Source organism: Rhinolophus hipposideros, assembly GCF_964194185.1.
Source record: "Rhinolophus hipposideros genome assembly, chromosome: 14".
NCBI lineage: Eukaryota > Metazoa > Chordata > Mammalia > Chiroptera > Rhinolophidae > Rhinolophus > Rhinolophus hipposideros.
The window spans coordinates 25,429,394-25,451,473 of record NC_138060.1 but is presented as its reverse complement, the minus strand read 5'-3'; the positions used below and the strand labels follow the sequence as shown (position 1 = coordinate 25,451,473).

At 47.5% G+C, this 22,080-nt stretch overlaps 1 protein-coding gene across 1 annotated transcript in view; it reads right to left on the bottom strand.

The window, feature by feature from the left end:
- Window positions 1-605: 605 nt before the first annotated feature.
- The window catches only part of SLC6A11 (solute carrier family 6 member 11), a 126,321-nt gene continuing 104,846 nt past the window's right edge, over window positions 606-22,080 (bottom strand). Inside the window, exons 9-15 of the mRNA XM_081072784.1 lie at window positions 15,214-15,326; window positions 11,878-12,015; window positions 8,936-9,038; window positions 8,022-8,122; window positions 7,110-7,280; window positions 2,891-3,086; window positions 606-1,063 (exon numbers count right to left, since the gene is read on the bottom strand). Of these exons, the coding sequence (XP_080928910.1) occupies window positions 2,934-3,086; window positions 7,110-7,280; window positions 8,022-8,122; window positions 8,936-9,038; window positions 11,878-12,015; window positions 15,214-15,326 (779 nt within the window). The 3' untranslated portion in view covers window positions 606-1,063; window positions 2,891-2,933. The remainder of the gene's footprint in view (window positions 1,064-2,890; window positions 3,087-7,109; window positions 7,281-8,021; window positions 8,123-8,935; window positions 9,039-11,877; window positions 12,016-15,213; window positions 15,327-22,080) is intronic.

Sequence of the window (22,080 nt, the reverse complement as noted above, 5' to 3'; positions counted from 1 at the left end):
TGAGGCTGGCAAGGGCAGATGCTGGAGCCCAACCAGGGCTGCCTGCTCCAAATCCTCATCTCTTCCCCCCACCCCCACCTTGCCTGTGTCGCACGTGCAGATTTGCCTACTAGGTCAGGTGCACGAGCTCTGCGGCAGTTGTTGCCATCATGAGGTGGCTATTGCCTTCTTTGGGGCCTTGCGGCAGGAGACATAGTAAGGTGTAGTGATTCGGAGACTGGGCTTTGAGGTCAGATAGACCTGATTTCTCTTTCTGGTCCTGCTGTTTACTAGCTGTGTGACTGGGCAAATGGCTTGCCTTCTTTGTGCCCCAATTTCCCCTATATGTAAAGTGGGAGACGTAGTAAATCAGTGGGGGAAGTGCCTGCTTTCTAAGGTTGTTGCGAGGATGAAGGAGGTAACTTATAAATCACCTAGCACACAGCAGACACTCAATGCACGACAACTACATGAAAGGGACTGTGGGCTCCTGAAATAGCCCCGAGTGTTTCTAATTTGTAGTCCCGAGTTCAGACTGCAGTCTCCAAATATGGAACCAAGAAGCTTTTGCAGGAATATCACGGAGGTAATAAAAAACAGGAAGAAAAACCCAATGAACACCACTCTGCTGGGAACAGCCACATATAGTTCGTTCATTCCTTTAATTTTTAAAAATGAGTAAGCAGACAATCGTTTGCCCTTTGAATACCCAATAAAAACTTTCATTGTGCAAAACAGTACAACCTTTTTCATTTTTTAATAATACTGTAAATATCTCAGAAAGGGTGTATTGTTTCTAAGGAATATCAAAAAAGTCACCACAATGACATTTCCCCACCCCCACAGTCCCCTTCCCACCCCCCAACGTTACCCAAATACTAGTAGGAAATTACAAAAAAAACAAAGAACAAAGGCCCTCCCTCCGCCCTGCCCCGTTAGTAGTGTTAAGTGAGTGAAACGTTAAGTGCCACATGTATGTACAATGCAGTACATCCAGGAGAGACCGCGGGGCTGTGCGTCTGTGAGAGCTGTGGGGGGAGAACCAGTAGCAGCAGCAGCAGTGGGGAGACGCCCTCCCCAGGACCTGTTGGGAAAAGAGCAGATAAGGATGGAAACAAGGTGGGGCTCAGCCGAACCCCAATCTTCCTGGGTCCGTTTCCTGGGCCCACCAGACCAATCAGCTCGGGGAGAGGCCAGGCCGGCCGGGGCTCTGGGTGCAAAAGAGGGACCAGAACCAGGTATCTTGACCTGCCTGTGGGTCCTGGACTTCCCTCCCAGCAAACTCGAGTTCAGGACGAGGGCTGCTCGAACCAGAGAGTTGGGAGTTTGGGAACTTTCGGGTGAATCAAACACACAGGTTCATTAGGAAACTAGCCTCAGTTTGGAGAAAGCTTGCATTTCCACCAAATAAAATTGGGAACATAAAGGAAAAAGGATAAAGAATGCACCTTTGCTGTCCCCAAAAAACTAGAATCCAAGGCAGAGGCTTGATGTCAAATCCAATTAAAGGACGAGATCAGCCAGAGAGGTCTGGAGCACCAGCCTCCCCCCGACCCCAGGCTTGCGGGGAGAAGGGGCGAGGAGCCTTGGTCTCCCCTCCAGGAAGCGCTGACGCTTCTTCAGCACCCTGGCAAGAGATGCAGGTGGGGTGGCTCCCAGAAAAAGGGTAGAGAAGAAGCTTCCACAGGGGTTCCAAGGTTCTTCTGGTGACGGGAGGGATGGGAGGGAACTGAGAGGTCTGAGGATGGCCTGGGTGAGAGGAAGGCCTGGGACTGCCAGTGGGAGAAGACGTGGCAGGGGAATGGAGAAGGGGCCAGAGCATGAAACCAGGCTCCAGGCCCGCCTGTAGCTCCTTCCCCTGGGAGGCTGGTGGAAGGTCCTATGCTGCAGATCCCAGCTGGGACACTGGCAGGACAAATAACCACAAGCAGAATAGAGGCTACTTCCTAAACCTGAAAACCAGTGCCCAGGCAACTGCAGCCAGCCCCACAGAGGATGGACAGGCAGAATTGAGGGTGAGAGCAGACAGCGCAGGCGCAGCCTGTCGCGGGGGCCAGGACCTGGCTGGTCTACAGAGAACGGACTGCTCATGAAAGAAGCTGAACTGGAGTTTTGGGGAAAACACACATCACCACAACATTTTTTCCGTGATAAACTTGATTTAAAATAAGCAGGTGGAGGGTGGGTGCAGGGATGACTGCCTGTGAGTCTTCTGAAGAATCCAAGATGAACAGCAGGTCTGCAAGTCAACAAGGCAAGCCATGAGGAACCCCAAGACATGTGGGAAGGACCTTGAAGTCACCTGATCCAGCGCTTCCCATTTGGGAGACGGGGAAACTGAGGCCCAGGGAGTGGAAGGGAGTCCCCAAGGTTACTTAGTGGGATCAGGGCAGACGGACACTTGTGACCAGCTTTTCTGAGTCTGGTGGGACGTTTCCTTCTCTGACAGCCTTGCTGTCTACAAACCCACTGCTAAGAGGTTGGGGATGGGGAAGGGAGGATTTGAAGGAAAAGCCCCCCACCTCCTCCAGGGTGGTGTGGAGAAGGGCTGGCTGCCATGATCAGGGACATACATGGGACATGGACTAAAAGGTTCACAGAGGAGGACAGCCAGGGCTCCCATCCCACCTGCCCACAGCCCGAGTATAAAAGTTGGACCATATGATACGTTTCTCCCTAACCCCTAGAAAACATGGGTTAAAACCGTCCTAGCACAAGAAGATTCTGCGAGTCCCTGCACAGTATTATCTCTTCAGAATGTTACTTACACGGTAATTGGGGGTGAAGAGGGCAATGTGACTTTAAACCGGAATGGACACCTTAAAATTAACTTGTTAATAAGTCCTGTGCAAAATGAGCGAGACTCTATCATTAGGTAAAGTACGTGTTTCAGGTATTCATTTATACACACGGGGGAGAAAGAAGCCGAGGCAGCCGAGGTGGCAGGCGGACGCTCAGAAGTGTGTCTCCTTCTCTGTGATGGCTGCAATGGTCCCATCGCCCTTGAGTTTGGTGTCACAGTCATTAACCGTCACCGTCCGTGGGCCTGCCCCAAGCTTGCCCCGCATTTTCAGATCAGCACTGGGGATCATCAACTTCTGGAATCTCTAGGTGGTTGGAGAGGAGGAGAAGAGCTGTCTGAGTGGCTGCCAGCGTCCTGGGGCCTGCCTGGGCTGCTCCCAACCTCCCGTGGACATGGTGGGACCGTGGAGTCATCAGACCAAGGTCCAGGCCCCAGCTCTGCCACTTAGAGCTCTGTCCTAGATGATGCATTGAGCTCTGGGTCTCAGTTTCCGCCTATGGAAAATGGGGACAATGGAAATACCCACACCTGGCATTTGGTAAGGTGTAAGGAGAGGTGGAAGTGCTCGCCTGTTCCTTGTCTACTGCAGGTGACCAGGATGAGAGCTGTAATCAGGGCCTATTGCCCTATCCCTTCCCTCTGGTAGGGACAGAGCAGCTAGGGTCTGAATCACTGCGTGGCCACTCACTAGCTGTTAGGTAAATCACCTAACCTCTGTGAGCTGTATTCTCCTCATCTGTGAAATGGGTTAATAGTACCTGCCAGAAGGGCTGTTGTGAGGGTGAGCTGAGGCACCTGTAGGGCTGTTTGTATAATGATTGCTAGAGAAATGGAAAAATTTCCCACAAAAGGCACGTCAGCATGCTGCCACCACCCAGGGGAACACGTGCTGTGTGCCATGTGCTCCTCTGGCCACAACGCAAAGATGCAAACAGCATCACTAATGCAGACACTCACAGCCACCGCCTCGCACCACCGTGCAAAGTGGGTGGCACCGGGACGGGCATGGATAGGATGGCTATCGTCCCCGCTGCACTGCCAGGGAAGCAGAGACCTCAGGCAGACTCCTGACACTCACTCTCCAGCACAGCCCTGCCTTGGGGTCCCACACCCCAGGTTCCCTCGGGAGAAGACACCAGGCCAGGATTTGGGAGGTCCTTTCTGGGCATAAACCCTCTCCCCAGGAAGGCCGGGAAGATGTTTGGGTGGCTGATTTCTCATGATCAAGGTTCTGTCTTCTCTTTCCGACCCTGCCATGCCTAAGAGGCTGACCCCATTTTGCCTAGGTGAGACTGACGGGCAGACGCGCCTGTGCTGAACACATCCTGTGTGCCAGGCATGGCACTGGGCTCTTGACCCAGTCCAGGGGTTAAGAGTGTGGGCTCAGGAGCCAGGTGCCTGGTTTTGAGCCCAGGTCTACCACTTACTTGGGGCAGGAAACTTCACCTCTGTGCCTGGGTTTCCTCAGGTGTCTAAGGCGGGTAACACTGGTACCTGCCTTCTAGGATTGTCATGAGGCTCAGATTAATTGACCTGGCCCCAGATCAGCACAGAATATCTTCCCTCACAGCTATTCTCTGAGGTAAGTACCATTAACCCCATGTTTCCTTCCAGATCCTTCCTGTCAGTTGGCAGAACCTTTTGGAAATAAAAGATGGACTAGCACGTTCTCCCAGTAAGAAAGGCCTGGAAACCAGGTCTGACTATCTCCAAAGAGTTTGCTGTCTTTGATAAGCCCTGCTCTCTGTGCAGGCAGATGTGTGAGCTTTGGGAGATGGAGGGAGCTCAGCAGAGTAGCTTCTCATTTCTCCCTTCCTCCATCCCTCTCCCTCCATTTCAGGCCTGAGAGAATCTCTGGAACACTTGTCAGGAGACAGGGGGCATTTCTGAATACCAAAAGGCCACTGGAAATTTGGGCAGGGGCCTGCAATGGCCAAGGGGTTAGGGCTGCAGGACCACTCTCCTCTGGATATGTTTAGTTCCAAATTCGAATCAACCGACTGCCTTTGACCTACATTCTCTGCAGGAGACAAAGGAGCCTGACTCGCTCTGGGGGCACAGGCAGCCTTGTTCCTTCTGGCTTGATGCGTGACTTTTTGTGGAGCCCGGGCTCCTTGGTGGGCAGGTTGGCTAAGTGAAGCCGCTCAGAGCAGACAATTGCATTCGGGTGTCTTCGCACACATCCCCACTCCCATATTCCTCTGACCTTGTCCTGGGAGAGCAAGGTCTACCCCTGAGATCCCTGGGGTGTGGCACTGGGGCAGAGATAGGGCCCCACAATGTTGTGTGGCCAGTCCAGCAGAGGAATGAGGCCATGAAGCTCAGGGGATGAGAGCACCGATTCCAGGGTCCCCACTTCACCACTCAGAGCTATGTGCCCTTGGGCCAGGTGCTTCACTTCTGTGCTTCAGCTTTCTCATCTGTGAAATGGGGACAACAAGAGCCTCCATCTCACATTATTGCTACGAGGATTAAATGGCTCAGTGCTCGTCATCGGCTTAGAATACCGTCTGGCATACTGCAAACAGTTGGCTAAATGAGAGAGAAACTGACTCAAACCATCTGATCTGCCAGCAGGTGGGAAAAGAGAGTAAATAGAGAGTGAGTGCTCGGGAATAAGATGGTTTGGGTTGTAAGTCAGTCTGCCTTCAAGAAACCACATACTGTATCATTCCACTGAGAGGAATGGTCCAGAACAGGCAAATCCAGGGGACAGAAAGGAGATTCTTGGTTATCCGGGGGCAGGAACAGAGTTAACTGTGAATGGGTATGAGGGATCTTATTAGGCTGATAAAAATGTTCTAAAACGGATTGATGGTGAGAATTGTACTGCACTGAAAGTTACTAAAGAAATCATTAAACTGTATACCCCAAATGGGGGAATTTCATCATATATAAAACATATTTCAATAAAATTGTTTTTAAAAATTTGGTTGCTACTATGGAAAATAGTATGGAGTTTCCTAAAAAAATTTAAAAATGGAGCTGCCGTATGATCCAGCAATTCCACTTCTGAGTATTAATCTGAATAAAAGAAAAAAAAGTAAGTTGAAAAGGTATCTGCACCCCTATGCTCACCACTCCATTGTTTGCAACATCCAAGATATGGAAGTAACCTGTGTAACGTAAGTATTCAATGATGGATGAATGGATAAAAAAAAGTAATACACACACACCACACACAGAGGAATATTATACAGCCATAAAACAGGAAATCTTGCCATTTGTGACATGGATGGACCTTGAGTGCATTATGCTAAGTGAGATAAGTCAGACAGAGGAAGACAAATACCGTAGGATTTCACTTCTATGTGGAATCTAAACAAAACAAAACAACTGAGCTTATAGATATAGAGGATGGATGGGGTGGGGGTGAGAAAAATGGGTGAAGGGGGTCGAAAGATACAAACTTCCCATTATAAGTTCTGGGGATGTACTGTACAGCGTGGTGACTATAGTTAATAACACTGCATTGCACATTTGAAAGTTGATAAGAGAGTGGATCTTAAACGTTCTCATCACAAGAAAAAAAATTCTGTAACTATGTATGGTGACCGATGTTAACTAGACGTATTATGGTGATCATTTGACAATATATACAGATATCCAATGTTGTACACCTGAAACTAATACAACGTATGCCAATCACAGCTTAATAAAAAAATTTGGTTTGCTAATTTTTGGCAGTGTGATGCACACTCTTGGTTGAGTGACAATTTCTCTGAGCTTCAGTTTCTCTGCCTATTAAATGCAAAAAATGATGCCCGCATCCGGGTTTGTTCTGACGACTAAAGGAGATACAGCATGTCACGAGCCTAGCAGGGTGACGATAACATGGGATAGGTGTCAGTCCCCAAATGTCAGATCCTCTCCCTTTGCCCTGGGGAATGGGGTCCTTAACGCATTAACAGAACAGTAAGTAAGAGCTCCCACTTGCTCAGTCTCTGTTCCGGGTTCTGGTCTAAGTGCTTTTCCTATATGAACTCCCTGAGTGAGTCCTCACAAAAAAACCTCTGTGAGTTAGGGACTGCTGTGGTTCCCATTTTACAGATGAGGAAACTGAGGCTGAGCTCAGAGAAACAGGCTTGACCCTGAGGACTCGTAGAGATGCCTCCACATGGTGGTCATGATGGACACCTGCCAGGGAAGAGCTGGCCACGGCTTCCCTGAGAGACATGTGGGGGCCTGTTCTCATCACACCCACTGCCCACATGAGGGAGCTGGGACCCAGAGAGGTGCTGGTGGACTCAGCCCTGGCCGTCAGCCTACCAGACAGACAGCCAAGCCCCGCCCTGTACCTGCTGACCCTTCCTTCCTGCCGTCTCACCTCGGCCAGTGGCCCCTCTGTCTGCCACACCTTGATGGAGACCCAGAGGGGAATGCAGAGCATGGAGGATAGGGCCATGAGCCAGCCAATGGCGTAGCCCCAGGCGGGGTAAGTGTACACGTTGTTGTACTTGAGCGGCTTGTACTTCACCAGGAAGAAGATGAAGATACCCTGCCGGGAGAGGGGAGAGGGGAGAGCGGAGAGGTCTCGGGGCGCGTGCAGGAGGCCAGCCTCCGCCTCAGGGAAGGCTCTGCCCTGCTCTACAGCAAGTGTGACCCCATCCCACCGGCCTCAGACACACAGAGCCTGGGGCCTCCCCGCCCCCCAGGAGCCTGTCCCCAGCCTCTGTCCAGCCAGGAACTTTTATTTTTCCCTAGCTACTTCTCAGGGCCCGTTTCAAAGCTGCCTCTCAGAACAATGGTGGTTTGTGAAGACGCTTTTAGATACTCCCCTGCCAAGAACTGGGTGAAGAGCGGTGGGTTGTTTTTCTGTTAAACATCCACTCACAAAGGCCTCTCTCTCTGTGGTCTGGTCTGATGGCAAAGCGTGAGCCCCAACTTTACCCTCAGTTCTGCTGCTTTCACAGTTAACAACAAAGCCAAATATTGTCTCTCACGCAATCCTCGGCCCCCATGGAGGTGGGTCCCAGCCACCCAGTTTGCAGGTATAGAATCTGAGGCTCTGAGAAGGGAGGTGACTTATTTATGGTCACATAGCAAGCGGGTGGCAGAGCTGGGATCCCAGGGGACCACCCCTTCACCAAGCCCGGACAATGTCCCTATAGCTCCAACTTCGGAAGGTGTTGGGTGCTTCGGACTTTCTGCGTGCACAGAGGACGTTACCTCCTCAGTTCCAGCTTGGCCAGACCTGGGGCTCTGAAGTAGAAGAGTGGGAGGGTGGATGGGCCCTTACCGCACAGATCCCGGGGGTCACAACCTTCCAGCACCATTTAATGAGTGACAATGGCCGGTAGCCAATCATGTCTTCGATGTTATCATAAAAGCGGTTACTTCCTGTCCAGAATAAAACAGACAGGCACACACAACCCAGAGAATTTTGTACAAGACTTAGAGGGAAGGTGAGGAGTGTTTGCTTCCCCCAGCCAGACACAGACAAATTGTGGCAGGGACCTTATTCACTACTGCTTAACACTACCAAGATGTTATACTTATGTGAGGGTTTGGGATACATGCAAGAGGAGGGAGTCTGGTCTGACCTTAGGCAGTGAGGCCCAGGAAATGGAGAGGATTTTGTGGGAGAAAGGTGGAAGGTGGTCCCTTGAGATGCAGGGCGAAGGGCTGGCTGACTTGCATGGGGGTAGGGATCAGGGCTCTGCTAACGAGCAGAGTGGTCTGCAGGGGTGTCTATTTTGGAGCCAAGTCAACAGTGGGAAACATACATCATTATCATTATCGAACACAACAACCGTCATCCAACTGGATCCATCTGGGGAATAGGAGGATCGGAAGGGGGGTGTTGACTGAGGGCCATGCTCTGCTCGGGCTGCTTTGCCTACATTATCTCCTACTTGGAGACATGGTGATGACGACCCCATTTTGCAGACGGAAAAATTGAGTCTCAGAGGCAGAAAGGCTGGCCCCAGGTCACTGTCCCTAAGCCTGAAACCCCTCTGTTCTATGGGGTACAAAAGCAGGGAGGTGTCCCAACAAGTGGGAAGGGCCAAGGATTCCCTGGGGGAAAGGAGGATGAGGTTGATACAGACCGAGACAGGGCACAGAGAACCCGAGTTCACCTCTGCCCGGGCACCCGCATCCTGGGCACCAATGCAGGCCACTGCAGGGTGGGTGGGCTGAGCCTCTACTCACCATATACCCAGCCAATGCAGACGCACTCAAAGATGGCCACAAAGAGAAGGCACATCCCACTGGCAGCATAGGAGTCAAAGAGCTGGAAGATGTACATGCCACCCTGTGGGGCAGGAGGACAGACACAGGGGCAGAGGGACGGACAGACACATGCGGGAGCAGGGTTAGCCAGCTGGCCTCAGAAAGCACCCTCTTCTCTGCCCTGTGCCTGCCATCAGGCAGGATTGTCACCCACCGGGGTAGATTGCTTCTCCCTAGTCCCCAGAACATTGTACCCTCTGCACCTGGGAATCGCTAAGACACCATCCTCTGGAGGTTGCTGGGATCAGGCTGGTCTACTTGGTTCCCCAATGCCAGAAATAACACAGAAAACCAGAGGCTGCAGGTTTGGGCACCCAGCCTCAGCACTTATCCTTGATGGCTCTAGCTGCCTCCCCACTGGCCTCCCTGCCTCTAGCCTTGCCCTCGCCAATCCTTCTGCACACCAGCTTTTACAGGGACCTTTCTAACGTGCAAATCCAACCATGTAACTCTGCAGTTTAAAATTCCCTGTTGGCTTCCTTCGGCCTGCCAGTTGGCGCTGCCCTCCTCAGTTGGCCTCATCTCCCCTTCTCATATGCTGTTCCCTTTTCACTTTAAGTTCCTTCAAAGCTTAGCTCAAATGCCACCTCCTCCAAGAAGCCCTGCCTGACAGCCTCATTCTTTCTTTGGGCCTCCACAGCATGTTTTATAAACTCACAATTTTAAAAAAGTATTCCCCTCTCAGCTGCTCAGTTAGTGCTGAGTTCCTGCTGGGAAGGCCCACACACTGGTTCTCTTTACGTCTCTGGCCTTCATTGCAGGGCCTGGCTTGCAATAGGTCCCTGCTAAGTGCAAACGGAATTGTATGGCGAGACCGTGGGGGAGGGACTCTGAGTGTGTCCACAGCTGTGTCCCTGTTGTGGCCCAGGTGTGCAGTCAATATGTATGGGAGGCAGGAATGATGCGGGCTAACTTTGTAATATGCAAATCTGTGATGATTAAGTTCAGTGGAAGGCCCAAAAGGTGTGACTCAGCTGTCCATTTACAAGGCAGGCACTGTTGTTATCCCCAGTGTTATGTTCATATGGGGAAACCGAGGCACAGAGCAGTGAGAACGTTTGCTGAGAGTTGTCTAGCTAGCCAGTCACGAGGCTGAGGATTGAACCCAGGTAGCCTTGGCTGCAAAGCCCATGCTCTAAACCACCCACCACACTGCCTCAGGGGAACATAGAAATTCGCGGCCTATTTTCCCCTAGAGCTGAGCTTTAAATGTCTATAAATGATGGAGAAGATCCTGCCAGCAATTACTATGGAGAGCGAGGCCGGCATGGCCCATTTGGCAATTTGAACTTTCCCTGTGTGATTGCTCACAGATATTCCTCCGTGGAGGCAGAAGGTTGGCATGTGAAGCCCAGTGGGGGGCGGCTGGTTCACAGTCTCAGGCAGCCAGTGTTGGCTCCCTGCTGGGCCCTGGGGGCTGGAAGGCACCCTTGGGCAGCCCTGAGGCCTCAGGTGGAGTGTGGGCATGAAGGCACTGTGAGCTGGCGGTACCGGGGCAGGAGGTGCATTAGGGCCTTCCATCTGCCTGCTCCAAGCCAGAGCTGCCCATGCCAAGGCCTGCTCTGGTAGCCCTGTCCCTGTCAGCCTCTTTAACACATCAGGTGAACCCTCCAATTTGTGTGTGACAAAAGACTCTACTTTGCATAATTAACCAGCACTTAATGAGGCCCTGCTCACTGCAGCCCTGGTTTTCCTGCCTGGGGAGAGGCAAGGTGGAAACTGGAAGTGCCACACCATTCATTTGCTCGAATGCTGATTATCTCTCCCATTAATGTGACAATGACTAGGATCTCTCCCGTTAATGTGACAATGACTAGGGACGTAAAAACACCACCCACCATGCACCAGGTGCCCACCCAGTGCCAGGCCTCAAGGGCACAGACCCAAGCAAGGCCTCTCTGAGGACCTCAGGGTCTGGTGAAGGAGATAGATGAGTAGATGGGTCATTGTAACGGTGGGATGGGGGCTGGGCTGAGCTTGGAACAAAGTGCTGTGGGGAAGGAAAGCAGTGGGGGCTTCCAGGAGGCAGTGGCATTCGGCTGAGAAGTAGAGGACACGGAGGTTCAACGGGCTGATCTCAGTATCACGGCAGCTGCTCTGAGTTCCTTAATTTCTTTCCATGTTTCGTATAAACCTCTTCTTGTCTTTGGGCAACAGTTGGGTTTCTTTTGTTTGTTGCTTTTTATATTAATTTTTTGAGTATTGGGAGAAAGATATCTAAGATGTCACCTTCCCAAGGTACTTTAGAAAGTATTAGACAGGCTGTCTGCCAGGAGGGGGAGAGAAACATGATTTTATGAAGCAGTCTGAATACGTGGTCATGACGTACCCCTCCTCACTCACAGGTCCAGCAGGGACTGGAGCTAGAACGCACAGTGCCTGAAGGTGCCAAGATCATCCTATGTGTCTATTCTCAGTGAGGCTCCAGAAAAGCCTGCTCTAAAATTTAGGCCAATAAATGTAACTAGAAGATGCCCATAGTTGACACTGTTCTCTTCACCCCGAAGTTAGTGTGAGGGGTGGTCCAGGCATCCAGAATGCCAGAGAAACCCAGCATTTCCCTCCGTGAGCTTTATTCCTCTCTGGGAATGAGAGCAGCAACCTTCAGCTGAGCACTTACGCGTGCAAGACATTGTGCTAAGGGCTTAAGGAGAAGTGAAAACGTGCACGTGATTCTCACAACACCCCAGTGAGGAAGATGAAAAAACTGAGTCATAGAGAAGGTACTAGGCGTGGCCAAGGTCACACAGCGAGTCCCTATCAGAGCTGGGATATGACATCAGCCCCGCCCAACCCTATGCCCAGGCACGCCATCCTGGTGCTGTGCTGCTCCCATTGCTCCCTCTGAGCACGTGACTCACCTCTGTTAACATCACAAGGCCCAGAAAATAAGAGACGACCGACAGGGCCAGGATGAGCAGCTCCCGCCGATAGCCCCTCCGGAAGACCTTGGGATACATGTCCACCACAGCGGTCACGAGGCTTTCCACACACACAAACTGCACAGGGTAGACATGATGGTGTGAAGCTCCAGAGAAAGGTGTCTTAGTGGTCCTGGCTCTGGCGAGCACAGCCGGCCTACACCCTGGGCTTCCTTCCCACTAGGCTTATCTTCATTCCCACACTCACTCACTGATGGAGAGTTAGAGAGTAATAGCAAGAATCCCAGCACTTACAGAGCTCCAGCCCATTGAACAGATGAGGACACTGAGGCTCAGAGAGGGGCAGTAACCTTCCCATGGTCACTCAGCAAGGAAGCGGGTCAGGACCTGAACTGGAGTCTGTGGACTCTAAAGCTGATACTGCTTCTTCCCCATGCTGCCAGTCACAAGCCTATGTGCTGGGCCCTGTCCTGGGGTCAACGGCTTAAACGAGATGCAGCCCCTGCTTGGGAAGCGACACAGGAGTCCTGAGTGTTGAGTGCTCTGTGGGCGTCAGGCTCTGGTCAATCTCACAAGCAAGACATGATTTGTTCCTTCTCCAGGACTGTGACAGATCACCAGCCTATGCTTCTGGGCCCTTTGCTCTCCTGGGTGGAGGCAAGCAGAGGCGAGCCAGCACCCAGCTCCTGTGTGGCCACTGCATGCGTCTCGGGGCCCCGGGCAGACTTGCAGGCTCAGATGGCAGAGCTGGAGCCACTAAGCATCGGGATCCGCCATGCTGAGACAGGGCCCAGCATGCGGTCTCCTGTCCATTCGTACCCACCCAGCCCCAATATCCCAGCGCACTAACCATCCTGCACTCGCTTTTTCCTGAGCCTCCTCTCTGCCCCTCCTTGGGCAGAGCCCGCCTTCCCTCTCCTCAAACCAGGCCAAACCCCTTACGCTGTGGGGCTTGTGCTGGCTTATACCTATCTCCTTACTCTCATTTCCAGCGGCACAGAGGAGAGCCTCCAAAAATGTCTGATTAGTAATAATAACAATGGCAAACACACAGGCTCTGTTTGAGGCAGTTAACAGATGTTAATTTACTTAGCTCTCTATGTGATAAGTATTTCTGTAATATTATCCCTGCTTTGTACCTGAAGGCACAGAAGCCACTTGCCAAGGTCATAGAGGTATTACGTGATGGAGCCTGGGTTTGAAGCAGGCAATCTTGTTCTAGAGGCTGGGCTTTAAGTATCTGGCTGTGTCGCTCAGAGGGAGGGAGAGAAGAATACAGGATTCTTTTGCTGGTCGGCATGTGAGGCACTCCCTACCCCTGGAGCCATTTATTGGCCCCAAATCCTTTCTGACTTATTCTACCTCCTCAGGAAAGGTGTTGCCCTCCTGATTATGCAACGGGACTATAGCACAGAGAGGGGAAACAACTAGCCCAGTCACACAGCTGGCAAGAGTCATGGGGCTGGGCCTCAAATCCAGCCCTACCTAACTCCAAAGCCCAGGCTCCTAGCCGCCAGGCTGCCCTGCCTCTTCGGCAAGGCTCACTGTGCTCATCAAGAGACATCGGAGCACGTGCAGTAAGAGGCACACAGACCTGGATGTATGTCCCTGCCAGTGACTCAGAATCTCGAAGCCTCAGTTTCTTCATCTGCAAAATGAGGATAACAAAAAGGGCCCCCAGCCTGTGTGGTTATCGTGACGAAGAGCTGGGGACTTGGTCCAGGCACAAAGCAAGTGGGGGCTAAGCAGAGCAGCCATCCCCCTTCAGACCCAGCCCCTGACCCCCCTTGCAAACCGAGCACCTCAGCCCAAATGCTGGCCTGGTTCAGCCCAGCCACTTGCAGTGCTGAGGCCCCATCCCCACCACCCTCTACCCTGGCCTGTCACTGTCACACACAAGCAGACTCTCCTCCCGAGGCCTCCACCACAACAAAGGAGAGGAAGATTATCAGCCACAATGGAAGGGAAGATTATCAGCAGAAACACCTGGTGCTACAGCAATTCTGCTGAGCAGTTCCTGAGAAACCATTCAGGGGAAGAAATTGGACTGGGCAGGATTGACAGACACATGGGCCGTGGGGCTTGGTGCTAAGCGACTCACACAGGTCACGGGCTGGGGGCAGCCCCTTGCCAATAGACTGCAGTCTGAGAGCAGAGCCACAGACTTTGGCTGAGGGACATTCTCGGGGGCTCTTAGGGGAGACAGCTGCCATGGAGTAGCAGGACAAAGGGCAGGTTTTGGGAGTGAAGAGTGAATGGAGGGCACGGGATTCTGGCTGGAAAACCAGGGAGACGACTAGGAAGGCAGGCAGGCTGAGTTTTACGCTGTGAAAGGACGTAAGTGCATGCATTCGAGGAAGGGGGAAACTGCTCGCTCTAGCGATACACCCTTCACTGAGGAAGGCAGGCTGCCAAGTGGAGGGTGGGTCTGAGACAGCCTTACAGGCAACCGAGAACAGGGCCAGGTGAGCGGGATGCGGTGGGAGCGGGCGGTGGTGCTGGTATTGAGGACCCAGGTGGCCGCCTGGGGCATGTCATGGTGGCCCCAACACAGAGACAGAGGAAGAAAGAAAAAGGTGCTTTTCCACCGGGTTTCCCCGAAAATAAGACCTGGCTGGACCATCAGCTCTAATGCATCTTTTGGAGCAAAAATTAGTATAAGACCTGGTGTTATATAAGACCTGGTATTATATCGTATCATACCATATCATATCATATCGCATCATATCGTATCATATTGTATCATACTATATCATATTATATCACATTATATATTACAGTATATTAGACCCGGTCTTATATAAAATAAGACCTGGTCTTATATAAATTTTTGCTTCAAAAGACGCATTGGAGCTGATTGTCCGGCTAGGTCTTATTTTGGGGGAAACACGGTATGTCTCTGTGTCTTCCGGGGTTTGGTTAAGACGGGACACATGCTAGTGGGGCCCTCAGATACCACTAACCATAGCCCACTCTCTGCCAGGCGGTGCTGTTGGGCAGAAGTTGTTTACCAGAATGGAAGTCTGTAGCAGTGCTTCAAAAACTTGAAAACTTGAATTGGGAGTCGGGAATTCCAGGTAAAGAAAACAGTGTTTAGGAAGACCTGGAGGGACTGGAGCAGAGTTTGGGAGTGATTGTGGAGACCACCTGGGGATGGGAGGGTGTGCTTGGCAGGAAAGCAGGGTTGGGACAGTGGGCAGGGCGCTGATGGCCATGGCCAGGAGGTGGCAGCTAGACTGCAGAGACACTCCAAAGAGCAGCGTCTGGCCTCCATGCCCTCACAGCTTGCGCTCCTCCCTGCCACCAGCCCCTTACCTGGCTGTCCAGGCCCAGGAAGATGAGCATCATGAAGAACAAGGTGGCCCACAGCGGAGAGAGAGGCATCATGGTGACAGCCTTGGGGTAAGCGATGAAGGCCAGCCCAGGGCCTGGAGAGGAAGGAGAGAGAGAAAGGTGCTGGGTGGAGTTCACCCCTCATTCAACTGCTACTTTAATCCATCATTTATTTGAGGGCTTTCTCTGTGCAGGTGCTGTGCCTAATTCTCACGCAAATCACTGAAACCTCCCAGCAACCCTATGTATGCGGCTAATGCTATGATGACGGCCATTTTGTAGATGAGCAAGTAGAGGCACAGAGAGGTAAGCCAGGGTCTGGAAAAGTCAGGATTAGAACTCAGGTTGGTCTGACACACAGACCTCCCTCTTCACAGACCTGTCTCTGCTGTTCTCACCGGGGTGGCGGTGGGGTAGAGTCTTATTAAAATGCATGTTCTCAGGCCCAAACCAGAAATGCTGATTTCAGTCAGTCTGTGGTGAGGTAGGGACCAGGCACACGATGATTCAAATGTAGGTAGTTTGCAGTCCAGGCCTGGACGAATGCTGTTCCACCCAGGCTGCCTCTGTCTTTGGGTTTCTCCCTTCATTTCCCAGTTCCACACTCACTCCTTTTGGCTTCTCCACCTAGAGAGCTTGGTTAGCATGTCCTTCGGTTGAGCTTTATTAATGTCAGGAGAGAGCTGACTAATGTTCCAGTCCCGTAGCACATTAGTCAAGGGCACAGACAAGGCAGCCCGGCGGCCTGGGTTCAAATCCTTGTTCTTCACTGTCAGCTGTACCTCAGCTGACAAAAAAATGAGGCTACAAAGTCCCACCTAATAAGGTAGTTTGGGGGTGAGTGAGATGATGCAAAATATGGAGAAAGCACTTAAAAAGATATATGCTAAATAAACATTAGCTCTGATTTGTTTTTGTTTTTGTTTTACCCTATAAGCCTTACTTTTACCCTACATGCCTTACTAAAGCATAATTTACCTACAAGAAGCCCTCATTTGAAGTGTACGGTACAATGAGTTTTGAAAAGAGTAGACACCCAGATGGCCACACTGCAATCACAAGAGAGAACATTCCCATTATGCCCCCCCACCCTCCCACCCCCACCCGGGCTCCTCTACAATCTCTCGACCTCCATTTCCCGTCTCTGTCCTTGATCTGGGTTTTTTGTTTTTTCACCTTAGAGTATCTTTGCTCATCCTACCTAGGAGTGGAATTGCTGGGTTTTGTGGCAATCGTATGTTTAATTTTCTAAGAAATGCCAACTGATTTTTCAAAGTGCAGTGCCATGTTACATTCCTACCAGCAATGTTGGAGTTCCAGTGGCTCCACATCCTTGCTAACACTTGATATTGTCAGGCTTTTAAATTTAGTCATTAAAGCAGGTGTGAAGTGTTATATATCATTATAGTTTTATTCTGTAGTTCCTTGATGACTCATGGGGTGAAATGTCTTCATATATTTTTATGGTCCATTCATATATCTTCTTTTGCGAAGGGTCTGTTGAATCTTTGCCCATTTTTTTTTTAATTGGGATGTCTCCTTTTATTGAATTGTGAGAATTCTGTATATTTGAGTTATAAATCCTTTATCACAGAAGTGTTAATGAATATATTCTCCTGCTCTGTGGCTTGCCTTTTCATTTTCTTGTGTTTTGTGAAGAGCATAAGTAAAAAAATTTCCAGTTGTTTGTTTATTGTCCTTTCACCCTGTCACCTTACTAAGTTCAATTATTATTTTTTTCTGTGTGTTTTTTCGGAATCAACTATGTGGTTGATTATGTTTATGAATAAAGACAGTTTTTATTCTTCTTTTCTAATCTTAATGCTTTTTTTATTTTTCTTGCTTTATTGCACTATCTAGCATATCCAGTATTACATGTAAGAGGAGACAGCATATATGCTTGTTTTGTTTCTAGTTTTAGGAGAAAGCATTCAATATTTAATAGGAAATTAACATTGGTACAATACTATTAATTAAGCAATAGACCTTATTCATATTCTAACAGTTTCTCCTTACATCCTTATTTTCTGTTCCACTTTCCAATCCACAATTCCACATTGCACGTCATGGTTGCAGCTTTGTAGTGTCCTCCAGTCTGTGACAGCTCCTCAGTCTTTTCTTCCACGACCTTGACAGTTTTGATGGGGACTGGTCACTATTTTACAGAATGTTCCTCAATGTGGGTTTGTCTGATGTTTTCTCATGATTAAATAGAGGTTATGGAATTTTGGGGGGCAAGAACACCTTAGAAATGATGCTGTGTCCTTCTCAGTGTATCATCCTATTAGCAGGTATCTTTCAGGTAAACCTTATCACTGTTTACCTTGGTCACCTGGGTAAGTTGGTGCCTGCCAGTTTTCTCCACTGTTTTTCCCTTCATAATGGATAACTATCTTGAGGGGGATATTTTGAGATTCTGAAAATATTCTGTTCCAAGCCAAACTTTTACCTATTGCTTTTAGCACCCATGGGTGTATCTTGCCTGCGACAACTATTCCTGTGGTGTTTGCCTAATGGGTTTGTATTTTCTTCATTCCTTCTGTATTTATTAATTAGAGTCCTCTGTAAGAAAGAGCTGTCCCTTCACAGACATTTATTTATATGCTTATTCAGTCTGTATTTCGGTATGGACTCATGGATATTTAGTTTATTCTGTGTGCCATAATCCAATACTATCATTCATCTTGCTGTCTGTTCTAATTGTTCCAGGCTTTCCCGTTGGGAGCTTCTTTAGGTTGATTCCTGGCCCTTTGGACATGCCTCCATCCTTTTTCTGAACATGTCCTTATTTTCTAGCACTACAAAATATTCTAGCTTCATCTTGCCCTGCCCCAGCACTCAAATCAACTGCTTCTCCAAGGTTATTTTTATTGGAGAAGGGTGTTTAGAATCCAAGATCTGGCCACTAAGTATGCGTATGCTCATTGCTCGTGGAATGTCATTGCTCACAGACCCTGTGAGCACACAAAAGTAGGAAATGTATGTATGTATATCCACCTGCACACACACACACACACACACACACACACACACATTTCTGTATATATTAGGTTGGTGCAAAAGTAATTGCGGTTTAAAAGGTTACAATTGCAAAAACCGCAATTACTTTTGCACCAACCTAGTATCTGTGTGTGTATATATATATATATATATGTATATATATATATATATATATTAAAACAGTGAGTCCATACTGATACCTCCAATTCTAACATAGTTAACTTCCAGCTGCTCCACTTTCCTTATTTGTAACTTCTTTCTCAAACAGTGAAAAACCTATCTCTAATTACCTATATTGACTGGTTTGTTCAGTCCTAACATACACAAACAACAGGTGCAGAATCACTAACACACACCCCTGTCCTACTAACAAGAATGCCGTACAGGTATTTTTGTTTTTAGCCTTATAATACCCAGCCAAAATACTGTTTCCCTGAAATTTACTTAGGTTAATTCTTTCCTCCCCCCATGCCCTTAGGTGAGGTTACATTATTCATTTGTAATGCAGTCAAGTTCATCTGCTACTGTTTGTAGTCCCTTGGGTTCCCAGCCACTGACAAGTAACTATTTATTTTGGGTGGCATGTGAAACATTATCCTGGTTCTAAGAGTCAGAGCTAATAAAAAAAGATACACTCAGAGAACTGTTGCTTCCTTCTCATCCTTATACCTTATTCCTAATTCCTCCCTTCTTTCTACCCCTTTTCTACTTACTCCCTGGAGGTAACCGTTTTCTTCAGTTTCTAGTTTAATCTTTCTTTATTTCTTTTGCACAAATGAGTAGACTATAAGTAGTCTATGAGTAGACTACCATGAGTAGACATGGTAACTATAATTCTTAACACTGTATTGTATAATTGAAATTTGTTAAGAGAGTAGAACTTAAGTGTTCACACTACCCCCAAAAGACAAATATGTGAGGTCGTGAACATCTAAAATATCTCACAATTTTATTTGTCAATTATACCTTAATAAAGCTGAAAAATAAAATAATACCCCTCATTTTCTATTTTCTCGATTTTTAAAAATCATGAATGGGTGTTAAATTGTATCAAAGGCTTTTTCAACATCTATAGACATGCTCTCCTGATTTTGTTTTTCTGTTTGGTTAGATCTTTTCATTTCTTTCTCTTCTCCTCTTCCCATTTGTTAGTTTTTGACTATCTGGTTCAATGTGTTTTTTCACATCCTAAGGTGCTTTTTTTTTTTAGTATATTTAATTCTCTTTGGAGTGTTGACTTAACAGTTTCTTCTACTTTACGGTTGGTTTTCAGAGAGGGAGCATGGGTCTTCATTGATATGTGGGAAATTTCTATTCCTGATTTTCTGCAGTAGCTCTGTATGGCTTGACTTTTCTCATGTTCGTTCGTGTTCGTGTTCCTGGTCCTGTTCATGGGTATTTTAACATTCCTAGCTTAACAGTGCCCTCTTCTGTCAGTATAGCAAAGTCCAGGTACTTAAGCAGGGTTTTGTGTTGATGGTGGGGGAAGGTTAAGCTTCCCTTCCCACACCCAGAGTTTATGGTTCTCCTTTATTTTGCAGGACTTTACATTTTATCTCATTTTCTTGGTTTTCCCTTCACCATCTAGTGACAAAGGGTGCTTCTCCCTTTCATTTTGCCTGTTTTCTCCCCCAGAAGCTTTGTTTCTTAAAGCTGTGCCTGTCCCTTTAAATGGCCCCTTTAAATCACAGATTCTGTGATTCCCTCCTTGGTAGTCCCCGCTAAGGGATCTGCCTGGACCCTTTCCAGTACTTTCAGATTTAGAGTGGATTTAATCTTTCTAGAAATTGCTCCAAATCACTCTGAGGTCCCTCCATCAGCCTGTCTTCTGTCTCCCCCGTAGTTCTTCTCCGTCTGCCTTTGCTCACCACAAAGCCTTGCAGCTGTGAAGGGCTGGGTGGCAGAGGGAGAGATTGTGCGCTGGGATTGGTGATTTTTCTTTTTGTGAGTTATCTGCAGCTTCAACATTTTCTGTCTTTACGATATACAGGAGGCATGGTTTTTCCTTCTTGTAGTTTGGGGGAAATAATTTGGGATATAAGTAGCTATATAGCTGTCATTCATCGTCCTCAGATACTAAGAGTTGTTACTCTTCTAATTTTTAGAAGACTGTGTAAGACTCATATTTCTTTCTTGGATGTTTGGTAGAATTTACCATTGAAACCATCAGAGTCCGAAGTTTTCTTGGTAGAAAGATTTCTGATAAGGAGTTCAATTTCTTTAAAATATATAGTACTTAGTTTTTCTATTTCTTCTTGAGTCAGTTTAAATAAATTATATTGTTAAAGAAATCTGTCCATTTAATCTACATTTTCAAATACATTAGCTTGAAGTTGTTCATAATATTCCCTTATTCTCATTTCTAATGTTTGTGAGATCTGTAGCCATCTCTTCTCTTTCATTCCTGATATTAGTAATCTGTGTTTTCTCTCTTTCTTTCTTAATTAGTTTTGCTAGGAGGGTCACAAATTTTGTTATCTTTTCTAATATCAAATTTTTGAACATTTTCTCTATTGCTTGTATGTCTTACCTTTATTATTTCTTTGCTTCGACTTTGGGTTTAATCTCTACTTTGATTTTTAGCTTCTTCAGATAGACACTTAAAATTTTTACTTTATATACTTCTTTTTAATTAGGTATTTGAAGTTATAAATTTTCCTGTAAGCACTTTAACTGCATCCCCTATTTTTGATATGTTGTGTTTTCATTACCATTCAGTTTGAAACATTTCTTCTTTGACCCATGGGATATTTAGAAGTGTCTTTCTAATTTACATATACCTGGGGATTTTCTAGATCCCTTTTCGTTATGGATTTCTAATTTAGTTCAGTGGTAGGCTGAGATTATACCGCATAAGATTTCAATCTTTTGAAGTTTACTGAGACTTATTTTATGGCCCAGTTTATGTTCTATATTGCTGAGTATTTCATATGCATTTAAAAATAATTGTACTCTGCTGTTGTTGGGTGCAGTGTTTCATAAATGTCAATTAAGTCAACTTGGTTGATAGTGTTCAGATATTTCTATCTTTATTGACATTTTATATACAGGCATGTCTCATTTTATTGTGCTTCGCTTTATTGCACTTTACAGGTATTGTGTCTTTTACAAACTGAAGGCAAGACCCTCCACCAGCAAAAAGATTGTGACTCACTTTATTGCAATACTTGCTTTATTACAGTGGTCTGGAACCAAACACACAATATCTTTGAGGCATACATGTACTCGCTTTATTACGGCTGTCTGGAACTGAATTTGCAATATCGCCAAGGTACGTATGCCTGTAGTTGTTCTACCATTAGTAAAACAGGGGTGTTAAAACCTCCAACTATGATTGTGGGTTTGTCTGTTTTCCCTTTTAGTCTGTCAGCTTTGGCTTCATATATTTTAAATCTCTGTTATTAGGTACAAACACTTTAAGGATTGTATGAATCCTTAAAAGGGGATTGCTCCTTTTATAAATATTATGAAGTGTCCCTTTTTCTCTCTAGTAAATACTCTTTAACTTGAAGTCTACTCTAAGACTAATATAGTGAAGCTAGTTTCCTTATTCTTGTGTCTGCATAGTACATATTTTCCTATTTTTTTTACACTTTATCTGTGTTTTTAAATTTAAAGTGTGTCTCTTTTAGACAGCTTATAGTTGAGTCTTGCTTTTTTACTCATCTCTGCCTTTTAATTGGAGTATTTGGTCCATTTGCATTTACTGTAATTATTGATATAGTTGGGTATAAGTCTACTATTTCTTATTTGTTTTCTTTTTGTCCCTTTTGGGTTTTTGGGGGGGCGTTTTTTGTTTCTTTACTCTCTTTCCCTCTTTTGGGATAATAAATATTTTTAAATATTCAT